The sequence below is a fragment of the Oryzias latipes genome, chromosome 4, assembly GCF_002234675.1.
Source record: "Oryzias latipes chromosome 4, ASM223467v1".
Taxonomy (NCBI): Eukaryota; Metazoa; Chordata; class Actinopteri; order Beloniformes; family Adrianichthyidae; genus Oryzias; species Oryzias latipes.
In genome coordinates, this window is record NC_019862.2 from 6,984,086 (window position 1) to 6,999,003 (window position 14,918).

Sequence of the window (14,918 nt, forward strand, 5' to 3'; positions counted from 1 at the left end):
ACCTTCAATACCCAAAGAGCCCTTTGGGACAAAATCTGTCTGACCCAGAAAGAGCCGCAAAATCTTGCTTCACCCTTTAACAAATTCTACACTACATGCAGTCATGTTACTTTTATGCCACACATCAATGATTTACTTTTGTCATGAATATTAACAATCATTTTAAGATAAATGGGTTATTTTTCTAAATTTGAAATGTATTTTCACTTTTGACAAAGAGTTACATTGATTCCTTTTAAAGTTAGTCAGCCTGTTCAAACTAGGATCATCCTCCTGCAGCAAAAGGTTTTCTACCATCCTTGAAGGCCCAAAGCGCCTTACAGTCCTACTCACGCACACACACATTCACAGATTGATGGCGGCTCCGCTGCCGAACCTATGACCACCAGTAGCAATGTGGGGTTCCGTGTCTTGGCCAAGAACACTTCAACACATGGGCGGGCAAGGTGGGAACCAAACCTGCAATTTTCTGATCAGAGGTCGACCACTCTACCTCTGCTGGACGAAATGGATTTTTCCATTGTTATTTGTATTGACTGTGAAGGAAAACTGGACTGAAACTGAACAATTGTTACATGAATTTAAACATACAGTATATATATATATATATATTTTTTTTTTTAACTTGTCCTGTCTGTCCTGTCTAACAGCTGAGCAGACAGGTGAGAGCTGAAAGCCTCTTGTGTTGAACATATTTTACTGTTACAATAGGGGTTAAGAATCGTTTGACACACTAGGTGTATATTTAGATAAACCCCTTTTGTAATTTAGGCTAAACTTTATTCATCTTACTCACATTTGTAACATTTTTGTGTTGAACCGGTAAAAAAGAAAAGGATGGAAGAAGAGAGGGATCCTAAATGGGGGGGGGGGGGGGGTGTAGGACGGTGATTATAGAAAGGGGGTAAAACCATGAAGCAGCATAGAGCAACAAGTTGCTAGATGTCTATAATCATTATGGTTAGGTTCAGATGTAATACAAATCTAGAAGGGGTGGAGCCTGTACACACACACACCCAAATGTTACAAACATACCTGTTGGCTCAAAAAATTTTCACCTACAGACAAGTCAACACACAATACAACTCATGTTCCCACACGCATACTTACCTAACACATAATACATAATACATAACATTTCATTCAGTCACGCAAACTTTTCGTGCAAATGTGAGATAGCACCTGTGAGAGTGAGTGTTTATTTTCCTCTGAGGTGGACGATGGAATGTAAAAGGAAAGAAGGAGACCCCTCTGAAAGTTTGTGCATTTAGACCAAAACAATGGATGAACTTCCACAAGGGAGACCCGCTCCATACTCCAGGCAGCCACCCCCCCAGCCCACGGTTGGTCCAGCAGAGAGCGAGACTGGGGCTAGCCACCCCTGCCCAGAAGGCGGACGCCCAAGACTGCTGGGGGTCCACAAGGAGTGTTGTAAACATGGTCCGACCAGGCTCACGCACAGTTGGAATTTTGGAGAAGGCCGTAGCTCGAGGGCAAGGACCAGAACCCACACCAGAGGGACACGGACACCCCCAGGCTCAGATGTGATGTGATCCCCGGCTCCTGGTCTTGTCAGAGAACTCGGGGATCCCTCTCCTTGCATGGAGAGAGGGCCGCCGGGCCCAGGGAGCCATATAAACATAAATTTTTTGGCATATACAAATAAACATTTTTATCAACCTCTAAACCTAGTTTAGCACCACAGAATAGGATAATATGTGCTTCAAACTTTATAAATTAAACTTACAGAAGATCAAACATTTACAAAACTTTTGATTGGTATTAGAAATTTGCTCATTCAGTGGTTGATCATACAGAATCTTTTAATTTAATGTAAGGACAGCAGTGGTTTAAAAAGACATGTCAGTTTAAGCCTTAATCACTCGCACCCATATGGGAGGGTTGAGTCTAACGGGTTCTGGTTTTTTTTGGGTAGTCCCGGTCCATGGAGGGTCGTAGAGAGGACCGGCTGCATCTTAAGGGAAGCGCAGGTGTGTCTTTCAGCTCCAATGAGGCTCGCACGGCCTCCTTAAGGGACGCCAATAAAATGGAACATACCAGTGTGCTGCAAATGTATAGTGAAGTATTTGTATGGCTAATGGAAGTTACACGTACTTAACATACTCATGACGTACGTGTGATGCTGTCGTACGGCGTCCTTACGCCACGCTCTAGTCGTTAGTGAGGTGTGAGTTCTGGCTCCTTGACCACACAAATGCTGCACGCACGGCGTGTGCACGTGATCCATAAGTGCCTTTAGGACGCCATAGGATGTCCACACAATCTACACTCTGATTGGCTGATTTCCTCATTTCTAACAGTCAGGCTGCAGCAAGGACCGCGCACGTATCAGGTAAACAGCACTAACGGGCTCCTTAAACAGTCCGCAGGATTTGAGGGGTTGAAAATATTTAAAATCTTCACAACACGCCTGCGTCTCACCTACCTCTCCCTTACGTGTTGTATGAGTGTTCACTACCTGTCGCCTGCAGTATGAACGTAGAAAAAACATTTTCTGTCTATGGGTTCACTGAGCGGTCTACCACCTTGATATTTTGGGCGGGGCATGCAGGTGCCCTGCACAGGTTTGACCATTTTTCACCCGCAGACAGCCCCTATCCCTCCACAAGTACACCTGGGACTAAGGCTTTAGTTGACTGTCATGGGAGCACCTCAGTCATAAATTTATAAACATGACTAAAATGTAATTATTACTATATGAGTAACCCTTTCTTCTTCGAATGATTGTCTACTTATTTATCCTAACCAGGGAGCCACAGGGGAGGGTAAACTGCAGGTTGGAGACCCGTGGTCTAGGTAAAAGAGGAGGGAACACATTGACTGTATGATGTAAATGAGTGGACACTAGGAGACCCCCCCCCCCTTTTTTTGCTTCTTGTCTGTCGGTTGACTCAAACAGAAGAGGCACAAAGAAATCCAGCAGCGTTCTAACAGTGATAACTGCTCCAGAATTGAAAGTGTGGGAAAATACTTTAATGTAATCAGGGAATAATTGGAACAGAGTGTCTGAAAATAACATAAAAGCAGCTCCACACAACTGCTGATGATAGTAAATAAGAAGCCCCAGCAAAGAAATGCATCTTTTGCTCCTGCTTCAAATTGTAGCAAAGCATCAACACAGATAAATCCAAAGTCAGAGGTTGTGCCTGAATAACAGGGGAGGGCTTGCTTTCCCATGGGTTTCACACTGTGGGAAGATGGCATGTTTATGGTTAAGGAGAGTGCACAAGAACACACACCCTCCCTGGTCTGATGGGTCATTGCTATCTGGCCTGTGAACAGCGTGGTCTGCTGTGTAAATCTACGGCTGACAGCTGGAGTCTGACGGATGAGCTCCATGTCAGAGCGAGGGGCTCCATCGTCCATGAAGGCTGCTCTCTGACTGGCATGGCAGCGGATCGTGGCTCTGATCCAGGACGGCTTTTATTACAACTCTGCGGCATACCTGCAGGAGAAAAAAACAAAACCAAACTCAGAGGGGCTGCAATAAAGCTCACTTTATTTTCTCTTTAGGTGCATTCATTTTTAGGTTTTATTTCCAGCACGTCTTTCCCAGATTATTAAATTGCGTTTATTTATTAACTGCATTTCACTTAGTTTTAATCTTTGGTCGCCTGAAAAGTTTGAAACAAAACAAATGTTTCTTGTAGTCAGTGTTGAAGCTGCACAGCAGCAGAAAAGAGGAACTCATCAGAAGTTTCTATAGTTGTGCTGCAGCACCACACCCTCCCTCAGCCCATAGTTTAGAAACCCACATCTGGAGTGAGTTCATTAAGAAAACAGCACCGCAGACAACGTGCTCCCCTGAACACATGCAACTCTCATTACTCCTGACTTTTAGGACTCTGTCCCGCCCTCACCTCAATAAAAGATTCATGTTTGCATGAAGACAAAAGCATTTGACATGTGAGGAAATGCATCAAACGCCTGAGCAGCATATAGCTGTCATGCCAGCACCCTGAAAGCCAAGGAAAAAAAAAAAGAGTTGAGCATGTGCCACAGCAACAAAAGCTTTGTGTGACCGGACCCCTGAGGAGATCAATTTGCTGTCCCCTGGTTCCAGACCTTTCAGAGGGGTTGAATAGAGGACAAAGGGCCGCTCGCAGCAGCAAGAGGCTCGGCAATGTTTTTCTAATGGGGTGTAAAGACAAACAAATCACTGGCTGAGACGTGGGTTTGTTGTTGGGATGAGCCTGTGATTTACACCTGGATTATTCACCCTGATTAGGTTTAAGGAGTCTGTGTTTTACTGTGATCCTAGGATGCATGGGCCTGTTTGAACCTTTAGACAAAAACAATGGAGGAACTTCCAGAAATAAGCAAGTTTAACTTAAACGGGAAAACAAAAGCAGTTTAGATCATTTACATGAGGAGACGCTTTAGCTTGGGTTTAAAATGAGCTTTTTCTGTTGCAATTTTCTTTGCAATTTCTGTTGCAAAGTCTGTATGTAAAAAAGCTAAGAAATAAAAGGTATTCCTGGTAAAGGATGAGGCCTCTTTTTCATTGAAACAGTAAGAACACACGCAGACACAAGATACCACATATGTATACCTTTCAGAATAACTTACATGTCTGAAGAAAATATATTAATATTGTGTTTTTGTTTGCCTGAACATGCAGGTAAAAATAAAAGTCAACTTCACCAGATCGTGATTTAAGCATCGGTGCAGAGGGACTATTTTTATGCAACCACAGCCCGTTTTCTCAACCCCAAATTTACCTGATAACCGCTGCAGCATCACGGTTAACCTGAAAAACGGCAACACACACGGGCAGAGGTTGTTTTTGGAAAAACAGCTTACAACTTTCACCCCATTTTTAAAATACTAATCGTGAAAACTGGAGAAAATGTGAGAGGAAACTGGAATCGTTGAACGGGTTAATTTGACTCATATCACGCTTTGCGAGAAGTAAAAATGAAGAAAAAATTCCTCCGCCACGACGACACACGTAAACACACACACATACACATCCACAAGAAAAGAAAACTTTGAAAATTGATTTGTAAACAACTAAAACTCCTTTTTGTGTTACTTAGTTAAGATTGTCGTTTTAAATATCTCATATTCAAGTTTTCTTTTTTGGTTACGTTTGTAGAGCGTCTTTTTGGTCATCGACTGACTCCAGTCTGGGCGGAAGGATATGTGTTTGGCTTCTCGCTGTGACTTCAGTGACTGGGGCGCGTGAAGAAGTGCGAGTCGCTTTTTTTGGCCCCGTGCGTGATCAGAGCTAACTTTACTTTTATTTTTTCGTCGTTTCTAATCTACTTCGACATAACAGCTCGCGGGACGGATGTAGAAAAGAGTCGAGATGTTTTAATCCAGCACCGGGGGCGTTTTTTTCTCTCTCCAAATATTTCACTTTTGAGTGAAGAAACTCCGACCAACTTTTTGAGAAGTTCCCGTTCGAGGAGACGGCTGGACGGAGGGCGCGCGGCCGTATGTGGATTTTTACTGAAACATCATGGAGCAGAAACCCGGTTTCTCCGTGGGAACATCTCTTCTCTGTGCTCTCTGCTTCGTCCCGCTGTGCCTAGGTAAGTCCACAGCTCTCTCTCTGTGGGGAAAAAAAACCCCGACTTGTCACGATCACGCCGTGTTGTTGAGGGCAGACCTAGCATCTTCTCTGATTTTTTTTGGGGGGGGGAAATGGCTCGTGAGGAGAACCAGCGCTTAGGGAGAGGCGGCACATTCATCGGAACAAAATTCTAATTTCCCAGTAAAGTTTGAGCGCGCGCCAGGTGAGATGTGCACGTTGATCTGATTTAGGTCTAAGTTTGAGGGGTTGGACGCATTTGGCCCCCCCGAGGGAACTCGAGGCTCGTGCCCTGAAGATGCCTCGGCCCGCGGCTCAGCTGAGCAACAGCTGCCCAGATGCTGAACCCGAGCGGGAGAAGCCGGTTTGGCCGCGAGGACGCGTGACTGCTGCGTGATGGCGGCTCTCCTCCGCCTTGTGGTAGCACGTCAAATGATTTCTGCGCGACGTGAAGGATGAGGAGTTTGAACAGATACAGCTGTGCGGGCAGAGGTTAGCTATTGCCCGCATGGATGCGTGCCGTGCGTGTGCAAACTAACACTGAAGCCTAAATATGAAGTTATTCAGAATTTTTTCTGGTAGAAATGAACTCGTTGGAGTCTGGATCTTCATAGATGTGAAGGCACGCGCGCACTCAACAACACACTTTCCACACTTTATTAATGTATAATGTCAACACCTGTGAATGAATCTGATAGAAAAATGGGTTTCAGTCCACGTGACACCAGATGGGAAGTGGCTCTTAGCTCAAACCAACATGGATGCATTTGCACAGTGTTGTGTTGTTGTTCAACAAAACAACAAATGCTGCTCTTTTGTGTTTTTAACTCAAACTATACATCAACCATTTGATAGTTAGCAGGTACAACTTCACGTTTAACCTACGATTTCTTGTTTCTCTTAAACAATGTTAGGCTTGGGACATGACATCACAGATGAGGAGCCCCCTCCTTAAAGCCGAACTAAAAAATGCTGCAGGATGTGAATTGGATCCCACTAATCAGAAAGCTCTCATTTTCGTTAGTAGTGGTGAGATTCATCAAGGTTTTGATCTCAGCATCCTTTAAGGTTGGGCGTTTGGGACTGCTGTTCTGATTTTAATCCGTTGGACACTAAAAATGGTTTGTGACTTATGTGACAAAAACATGTTGTATCGTTCTACTCCGGTCATCTTTTGATCTATTTTCAAAGAGTTCCCAGTGGTCTTTTCATCATGATGATGCCGTTTTTAGCCAAAATTTAAAAGCCTGAGTCGTTTTCTAAGACATAGATTCCGCAGAGCTGCAGAATATCATTAAAAATTCATATCTGAGTTGTGGGCGGGACCGCTGGCACAGAGCAACCCCTTTGCTCTTCCCCTTTCTATTGCTGAAAACCTTGTATTTACACGCTCCCCCTCTACCTTACAGCCCCCCAAAAATGGCAGCAATATCGTAGCTATCCAGACGTACAGTTTAGATCCAGATTCCAGCTCAGACGAGGAAAACAAAGACGTTCATGGACCTATTTGTCTGCAGGTGGATGCATCAGAATGGGGCGGAGCAGGGAGCTTGTGGCCCCGCCCATTCAATTTTTACATCACAAATATGATCTTTATAAACCGCATTTATTCGTCTGCTTCTGATTTGAATACATTTTAAACTTAATTTGTCCTCCATCATCAGAAAAATTCCTCAAAAAAAACACATTAAAAGCACCATAAACGCCATTTTCAGCAGTGTGGATCTTTAAAGACGACATTTTCTTAGGACATCCACTCTCTCTGTGGTTAGATTTGATTCTGTCAGGGAACCAACAACATTAAATGTATTTCCTGTTGTCTTACCTCAAACACTGCCCACCTCTCCATTCCTGCATTTTCTTTAGGGGGCAGTTGGTAACATACGCTAACCGCAGTTACACAAAAGACCAAAAAACAATGCAACGCACCACAGGCGCTGCAAGGTGAAACACAGGAATGCTGCTGGTGTTTGACATTCCTCACTCCCTCTCTGTTGTCGCGCTGTGTCTCATGCACACACATGCACACAAACACACACACTTTTACATATGCAGACCTCTTGATAAAACACAAGGTTGTTGGTTTTTCTAGCTTAGCTTTTTTTTGTCATAACCTTTGACCCACAATGATGGATCAACACATAGTCTGGTGTCTCACTTCCATGGATGCCTTTATCAGCAGGCCGTGTCTGACCCAGAACCCCCAGCAAAACTTAAATGTTTGTTTGGTGTCAAAAAATGTTCCTTCATTTGATTTTTTTGTCATGTTTAAAGTTCTTGATGTAATTTTTTAGTTTTTTTCTTCATCTCTGCTTTTTACCCATTTTTACAGTGTAATGCATAGATATTAGGGGGAACATCATATGCTACACTCACAGACCACAACATTAAAGACCCACTCCAATGAAAATCCTCTTTTTAACTTGTTTTTGTTGTATTTTTTCTCATGATGGAGAACATATATAAAGAAAATTAAGTTCAAGACTGCGTTTCTTTAATCGAATCGTTGGGAATCAAGAACATATGCCATTTGAAAAAGATTGCAGTTGTTACAAACAAACTACAAGGCCACAAGCCCAGCTCCGCCCCATTCTGATGTGTCCACTTGTAGACAAATAGATCCATGAACGTCTTCGTTTTCCTCGTCTGAGCTGGAGTCTGGATCCAAACTGTACGGCTGGATAGCTCTGATTGTGTTTGCACCCCTAATGTTAAGTTGGGATTGTGAGGGGCTGTAAGCGAGTGGGAGAGCATGTACACAAAGGGATGATGGGAAATGAAGGCAGGCTCACTCAGTGCCATTGGTCCTGCCCACAACTCAGAGGAGAATTTCTAATGATACAGAAATGATATCCTAGAAAACCACACAGGTTTTTGGTTTCTGAATTATATAACCCAAAAAGAATATTTCGTGCTGAACTACCCAGTAACCTGGATTTTAACATAGTTCGGACACATGCTCAGTACTTTTATTTTTTAATGGCAAATATGACGCCATCTATTTTACGAAGTAAAAACCTGATAAATATGAATGTGTTGCACAGCCTGTTTATGAATCCACCGTGTTCTGATGATGAAATTGTGGATAATTTCTAAAAATTACCGGTAAATGTAAATACATTTTTTTTTCACATGATTCATGATTTATGGTCAATTGTGGTCATTATTTGACAATTTAGTGAGCAACAATGCTCACTGCTTTTTGCTGAGACTTCTGGGAAATGAATGTATATTGCATTGAGCAGTGATGGAATTCAGACACAACCTCAGACAGAGTCTTCTGGCAGAGATTTCTGGAAGGACAGGGATGAAGCAACATCAGTCCAAATGTTGGCAGCAGCATAAGTTCTTCTAAACCCCCCATTTCTACTGAGCAATCTTGAAGTTTTCAGCCTGAAGGTCGGTCTTCTAAGGTGTCAAAAATGTTGGAGCAGTGTGACAGGAGACCCACATTAGCACAAGTCGTCCCTGCTAAAGTTTTTGTGTGTGGGGCGGTGAAGTTGGGCCCACAGTGCTCTCATTCTTGGTGAAGCAGAGGTCCTTTTGTTTGCGGCACACGACGTGGGGCGGTCCTCCTGCTCGGGCATGTGGAGGGCTGCAGACTGCCAGCATGCGTTTGCGTATCTATTTGTGTTTGTGGGTAGAAATGCTGCTACACAAACTTCAGCAATTGTGCCACCCTTGTTTATATACTTATGCTGGGGTCTAGTGGGCAGTAATCTGCTTTGGACAGAGATTTTGTTTTTTTACCTACAAACATTGCAGCATCATTCCCTAACCTCCACCTCTCTCTCTCCCTTGGTCCACGGAGTTAACGTGACCTTTCTGACCTTTCTGATGGTAGATGATGCTCTGCAGTTAAATGGGAAACATCCACACCATCAGTTGGTTTTGTTCATATTTTTCACAGAAACACTAAATGTTTTCTGTTTATACAACAGAAAACATTTTTGAAGAGCTTTAATTTTTTCCTTTCGTCTTTGTGCAGCTTCAGTGAAGCAGACACATTCATGCTTTAGCACATTTACACAATCCTGTGTAATCTGAATCTTCAGCTTTGATGTTATGACTGGCTTTGAAAAACTTCACATGCAAATAGAACAAATAGAACTTTTTATTTAAGGAAAAGGATAAATTTTTCCTTCATGAACTAAGATAAACCTGTTTATGTCCTAAAGTTGCTGCAAACAAACTGGATTGGATGAAAGTTTGTTGGATTCAGTCCTGGTTTTAATCCAAGAATCCTTCACAGTAGAGCCAAAGAAATCAAATCTTCAATTTTTTTTTCTTTCTGCTTTTACTTTCTGTAATGAAAATTATAAATGATGGAATATAGTTAACAAAAACTATTTTATTTTAACATCTCCTTTGGAAATTGTCTCTAACACAATTAATGCAGCCGATGTTTTGTGAGCTACTGCTAGCTTGAGCATCTTATAAAGACAAATACTAGAACGGACTCGACAGAGCATTTTTGGTAACAACAGGCTTGAAAAGGATTTTTCTGCGTTTGGTTTGATGCTCCAAGTTTGAAGTTACAACCCCAGAGACCAAAGTCTGATTTCTGACTCACCAAACAAGTTGGTAGAAAAAAAAATCTACCAAGCAAATTATTCCATTATTTTACAAAGATAAACTATAAGTGTTATTTAAAAAAATGATATTATGTTAAATGCAGAGAGGAAGTCACAACATAATGAAAACATCAGATAAAAACAAATGATCTTTGATCTTCCTGTGATGATGTCTAATCAATCTTTGCTCTCTGCTTTGGCGTTTTCCCGCCGTCTATGAAATGTTTGATTTTCAATCACAAATGAGTTGTTTGTGTTTTTTTGCTGAAAAATGGCGACATGAGAAGAGGGGTTTCAGTCAATCGCCTGAAATCTGAACCAATTTAAGTTAAGGAAAATTCTTTCCTTAACTTTTTCAAGAAAATGACATTGCACAAAAGTAATTTATTAATGTATGAAGACGTCTTTAATGTCATCGAACTATAAAATCAAATGAAAACCTGCTGAGAAAACAAGCAGGGGGGATTGTTGACAAAAAATGCACTTTATTCCTATTTCTGCCTCGAGTTGATTCATTTTTACATGAAATCCTAACTAAAACAACTTAAAAACATAACCATGTTTTGGATTCTGGTTATTGACAGTAAAGATGCAGCCCTCTGTCGTGTTACAAAGCCACTATTAATAAAGTTGCACACAAAGTGGGTTCTCTATTGAATTTTGGCTTCTTGGAGCCTGCGGCGGGTACTTCCTGTTAGGAACACTAGGGGGGCGGAGTCACCCAATCCAGTCCTCTATATACAGTCAATGAACGAAACCCAAACTCTTCAACTCTCAAGTGGTCCATCAGTGTCTGTGCTCAGGGATTTTTACTTACTGTTTGACGTAGTAAAAAGACAGAGGTGTCCGAATTCCTTCACTACTCACTACATAGTGCACTATGTAGTGCGTTCGCCATTTCGTAGTGCTGTCCGAATCTACAATTCCAAAAATCGAGTGCCCAAGAAATTTCCCAGAATTCTCTGCGAAAAACCATTGCGCATCGATGCTCACTAGCTCGGCGAATGTAGACCACAATGCATTGCGTTGGATCAATTTTTGCCAAGATAAAGTCTTTCTATGTATTTCTATAATACAACATCAACGTTTTCATCTTCAAAAGACAGTGGATTCATAAATAATTGTCGCAAAATGCTCATATCAATGAGATTTTAACTTTGTGAAATCGATGATGTCATATCCGCCGTTAAAAAAAAAAAGTAGTGAGCATGGTGTCCGAATTGCTTTTAGAATTCGGGGCATTATAGTCCCTCACTGTATAGTTTTATAAGGAATTCGGACAGAGCCAGAGATCCGTCACTTCAGCTGCTTCAGCCGCTGCTATGCAGAGGTCCGTCGATTATGCACACATTAGATTATGCAGGAATTCTTTTAGTTACCATTTTAATAATTAAAACCAGCCATTTTAAAATATACTTTTATGTCATTTTAATTCAATTCTATGTCTTTTTTTATACAGTATTTAAAAATAATATTACATTTGTTTTGTTTCTGTACTTACTTTTTACAGCTTAAAACTTGTGTGTTTATATATGTTAGGGTCACTTTAGCATCAGAAATCACAAACTCTCTGGAGTTTGTGTCTAAAATAGATAAGACCAGACAATACAATAAAGAAAACAGCTGAATTTAACACAACAGACTTGAAGTTCCTACACTCACAGACACCAAGGATTAATAATATAACAATTGTTCTCTTCTGCAAAATCCTTAAAAGAGAATACAGACAATCAATTCCACCTTTTAAAAGTCATTTAAGCCTAATATCTTAAGTAATTTATCTGTAAACAAAAGTAAGCAATGTCTAAAGGATAAAAGGCAAGAATTTAAAAGGATCTTTTGTGAAAAATGCTTATGGAAATAGTATAACTCACAAAAAGTGAATTTATTTGAAACTGTTATTTCAAATTGTTATAAGTCTATCCTGGGGTAGGGTTAGGTTTATAACCTAAAGTTCTAAAGAATAAATAGAGTCAGCTAAACAGTTTAAACCAAAGACAAAAACCATTTGTCACCATTTTTACCAAAATCAAACAATTTTCCAACGACAACACTTTTCTTTTTGTCTAAAGATCAGAAAGAAGGAAACATTTATTGATGTAGAAGAGACGGGGAATTCCCTGAATTTATCAAGTCTGGAGAACTTTTCATGTTTTGGTCTCCTTCTTCCCCCATTGCACTCACCTGCCCCCCCATCACACACACACATACCCAACATGTACACAAACACACAAATACACTTACCTGCCTCCCCATCAAACACACACATTCCCGGACACACACACGAACACACAAATACACTTACCTGCCCCCCCATCAAACACACACATACCCCGACACACACACAGGAACACACAAATACACTTACCTGCCCCCCCATCAAACACACACATACCCCGACACACACAGGAACACACAAATACACTTACCTGCCCCCCCCCCATCACACACACACATACCCCGACACACACAGGAACACACAAATACACTTACCTGCCCCCCATCACACACACACATACCCCTGCACACACAAATACAGTTACCTCCCCCCCGTCACACACACACACATACCCCGACACACACACACGAACACACACAAATACACTCACTTGCCCCCCATCACACACACACATACCCCGACACGCACACGAACACACAAACATACACTGACCTACCCCCCCAACCCCATCACACACACACAAACACACACACACACACACACACAAAAATACACCACTCACCTGCCCCCACCCACATCACACAAACACATACCCCAACACACACACAGACACACAAAAATACACTCAACTGCCCCCCCCCCATCACACACACATACCCTGACACACACGAACACACAAAAATACATACACCTGCCTCTCCCACTCCCCGTTACACACACACACACTCTGACATACACCTGAACACACAAAAATACACTCACCCGCGCCCCCATCACACACACATCCGGAAACACACACATGAACACACAGAAATACATACACTTTCCCCTCCACCATCTCATCACACACACCCCGACACACTCATGAACACACAAAAATACACACCTGCCTCTCCCACCCCCCATCATTAACACACATACCCCGACACACACAAGAACACACACTTGACCCCTCCCAGCCCGACAGACCCAGACACACACATGGACACACACATGTAGACACACAAAAAAAAACACACACACACGTGACACATACAGATGTAGACACACACAGGGACACACCCACACAATCACCCGTGCAGACACACACATGGACACAAACACACAGCCTCAGTTGTTGGCAGCAGAGCAGTTGTATATTGTGAATCTTGTTGGACCTAAATGTTCTCTGTTGAAATTCCTCCGTAAGAATCACACAACGCATTTGAGCGGTAAAAAGGGGAAATTCCAGAATGTTTCCCTGACTGTGTCTAGTCTTTTCAGACTAGTGTCAGAGTTTGGGTTTAGGATTTCTTTAGGTAAAAGACACTCAGAAATCAATTTCAGGAATTGGACAGTCTACTGGATATTTACGACAAACGCTGAGACACATTTTAAGGTAAATTTTTCAAACTAAAAGACCATGTTTGTACTTTTAATCCACAGGTTTTTGTATTTTTTTATTTCTTTGTGCTCTAATCAGACACTAAAGGGGTCTTGAAAGACTTAATCCTTGAACTGCTTGGTGCTTCGTGTCTCCTCTGCCTGTGTGGGCCAGTGAAGCTCCCTTCAGGGTAACGTGTTTAGAGGGAGTTTCATTTCTCCCTCCATGCTGAGCTCAGGGTATTTTATTGCATGTTGCCATGACCACTGTTCAGCCCACTGCTTATAGAGGCTTGTAGAGCAGCTCCAGGAAATGGGGTGGCTTCCTCACTCAGTGCGAACAACTTCCTGGCCTCTTTTTAGTGGAAGTGTGCCAGGAGTCAGAAACTCCAGTTCACGTGCCGTCTTTGTTCTCCATCTTCGCGGCTGTGTTCCTGCCGGATCTTGATGTTGGTTTACATCTTATCACCTCGTCAGTGACGGTGAAGCTGATTGATAAAGTTGTGAAGGAGGTGACAAATCTTCTTTTTGTCTGTGTGTCGGGTGTGATGTCTGTTTTCTTACTGCCATTTCAAAGCGAAGAGATTTTTTAATCTGAACAGCAACTGATTTACTGGCAAAATCTTTTGATGAACTTTTACCCTCCTTCACAAAGACCCATAGCCTACAGCTGCGAGCACGCATTATTGTTTCCGTCCCTCCCATTCTGTTGGAAGGTCTTCTGTTGGGCCATTATATACTGAAGACTTAACTGACCGCATTTATTTAAGATTCTCTGCAAGAAGAAGCTAATTGAGTGGACAGAATTGGATACAACTGACAAAGGATTTGATTTTGATTTATGACTTTGCAGTTTGATTTATCAATGCGCTCTTGTTTTTTCTTTTTAGATCTACAATTAAAGCCAATGTTATTAGTTATGAAAAACCATTTTCACATAACGAGTGGTCTAAGTTAAAGGAATGTGGAAACTTTATTGATAAAATTATAATTTAAATAATGAAAACAGTCGTTTGCCAGAAACATTCTAAAAATGAGTTTTAAGGAAAATGGATTCTTAGATTTGATGGAATAGTTTAGTCAAATTCAAAGTCAGCTTTATTGTCAAATATGCTGCATCCATAAGACATACAGCACAGATGAAATTGCTTTTCTCTCACCCCACAGTGCAAGCAGCATATAAAATAATAAATAAATTACTTAAAAAAATAGATAAAAAGACAGTAATAGTAAGAGGAATAAGTGC

The 14,918-nt window shown here is 41.7% G+C and overlaps 1 protein-coding gene and 1 long non-coding RNA gene across 2 annotated transcripts in view; one reads left to right on the forward strand and one right to left on the reverse strand.

Annotated features, from left to right (window-relative positions):
* Positions 1–2,979: 2,979 nt before the first annotated feature.
* LOC111947348 lies at positions 2,980–5,084 on the reverse strand. The gene is made up of 2 exons (XR_002873163.1): positions 4,743–5,084; positions 2,980–3,466 (listed from the first exon to the last, which is right to left on the reverse strand). It is a non-coding gene; the product is annotated as an uncharacterized LOC111947348 (long non-coding RNA).
* Positions 5,085–5,221: 137 nt separating this feature from the next.
* The window catches only part of LOC101162275 (neurogenic locus notch homolog protein 2), a 45,003-nt gene continuing 35,306 nt past the window's right edge, over positions 5,222–14,918 (forward strand). Inside the window, exon 1 of the mRNA XM_023954090.1 lies at positions 5,222–5,558. Coding sequence (XP_023809858.1) covers positions 5,486–5,558 — 73 coding nt within the window. The 5' untranslated portion in view covers positions 5,222–5,485. The remainder of the gene's footprint in view (positions 5,559–14,918) is intronic.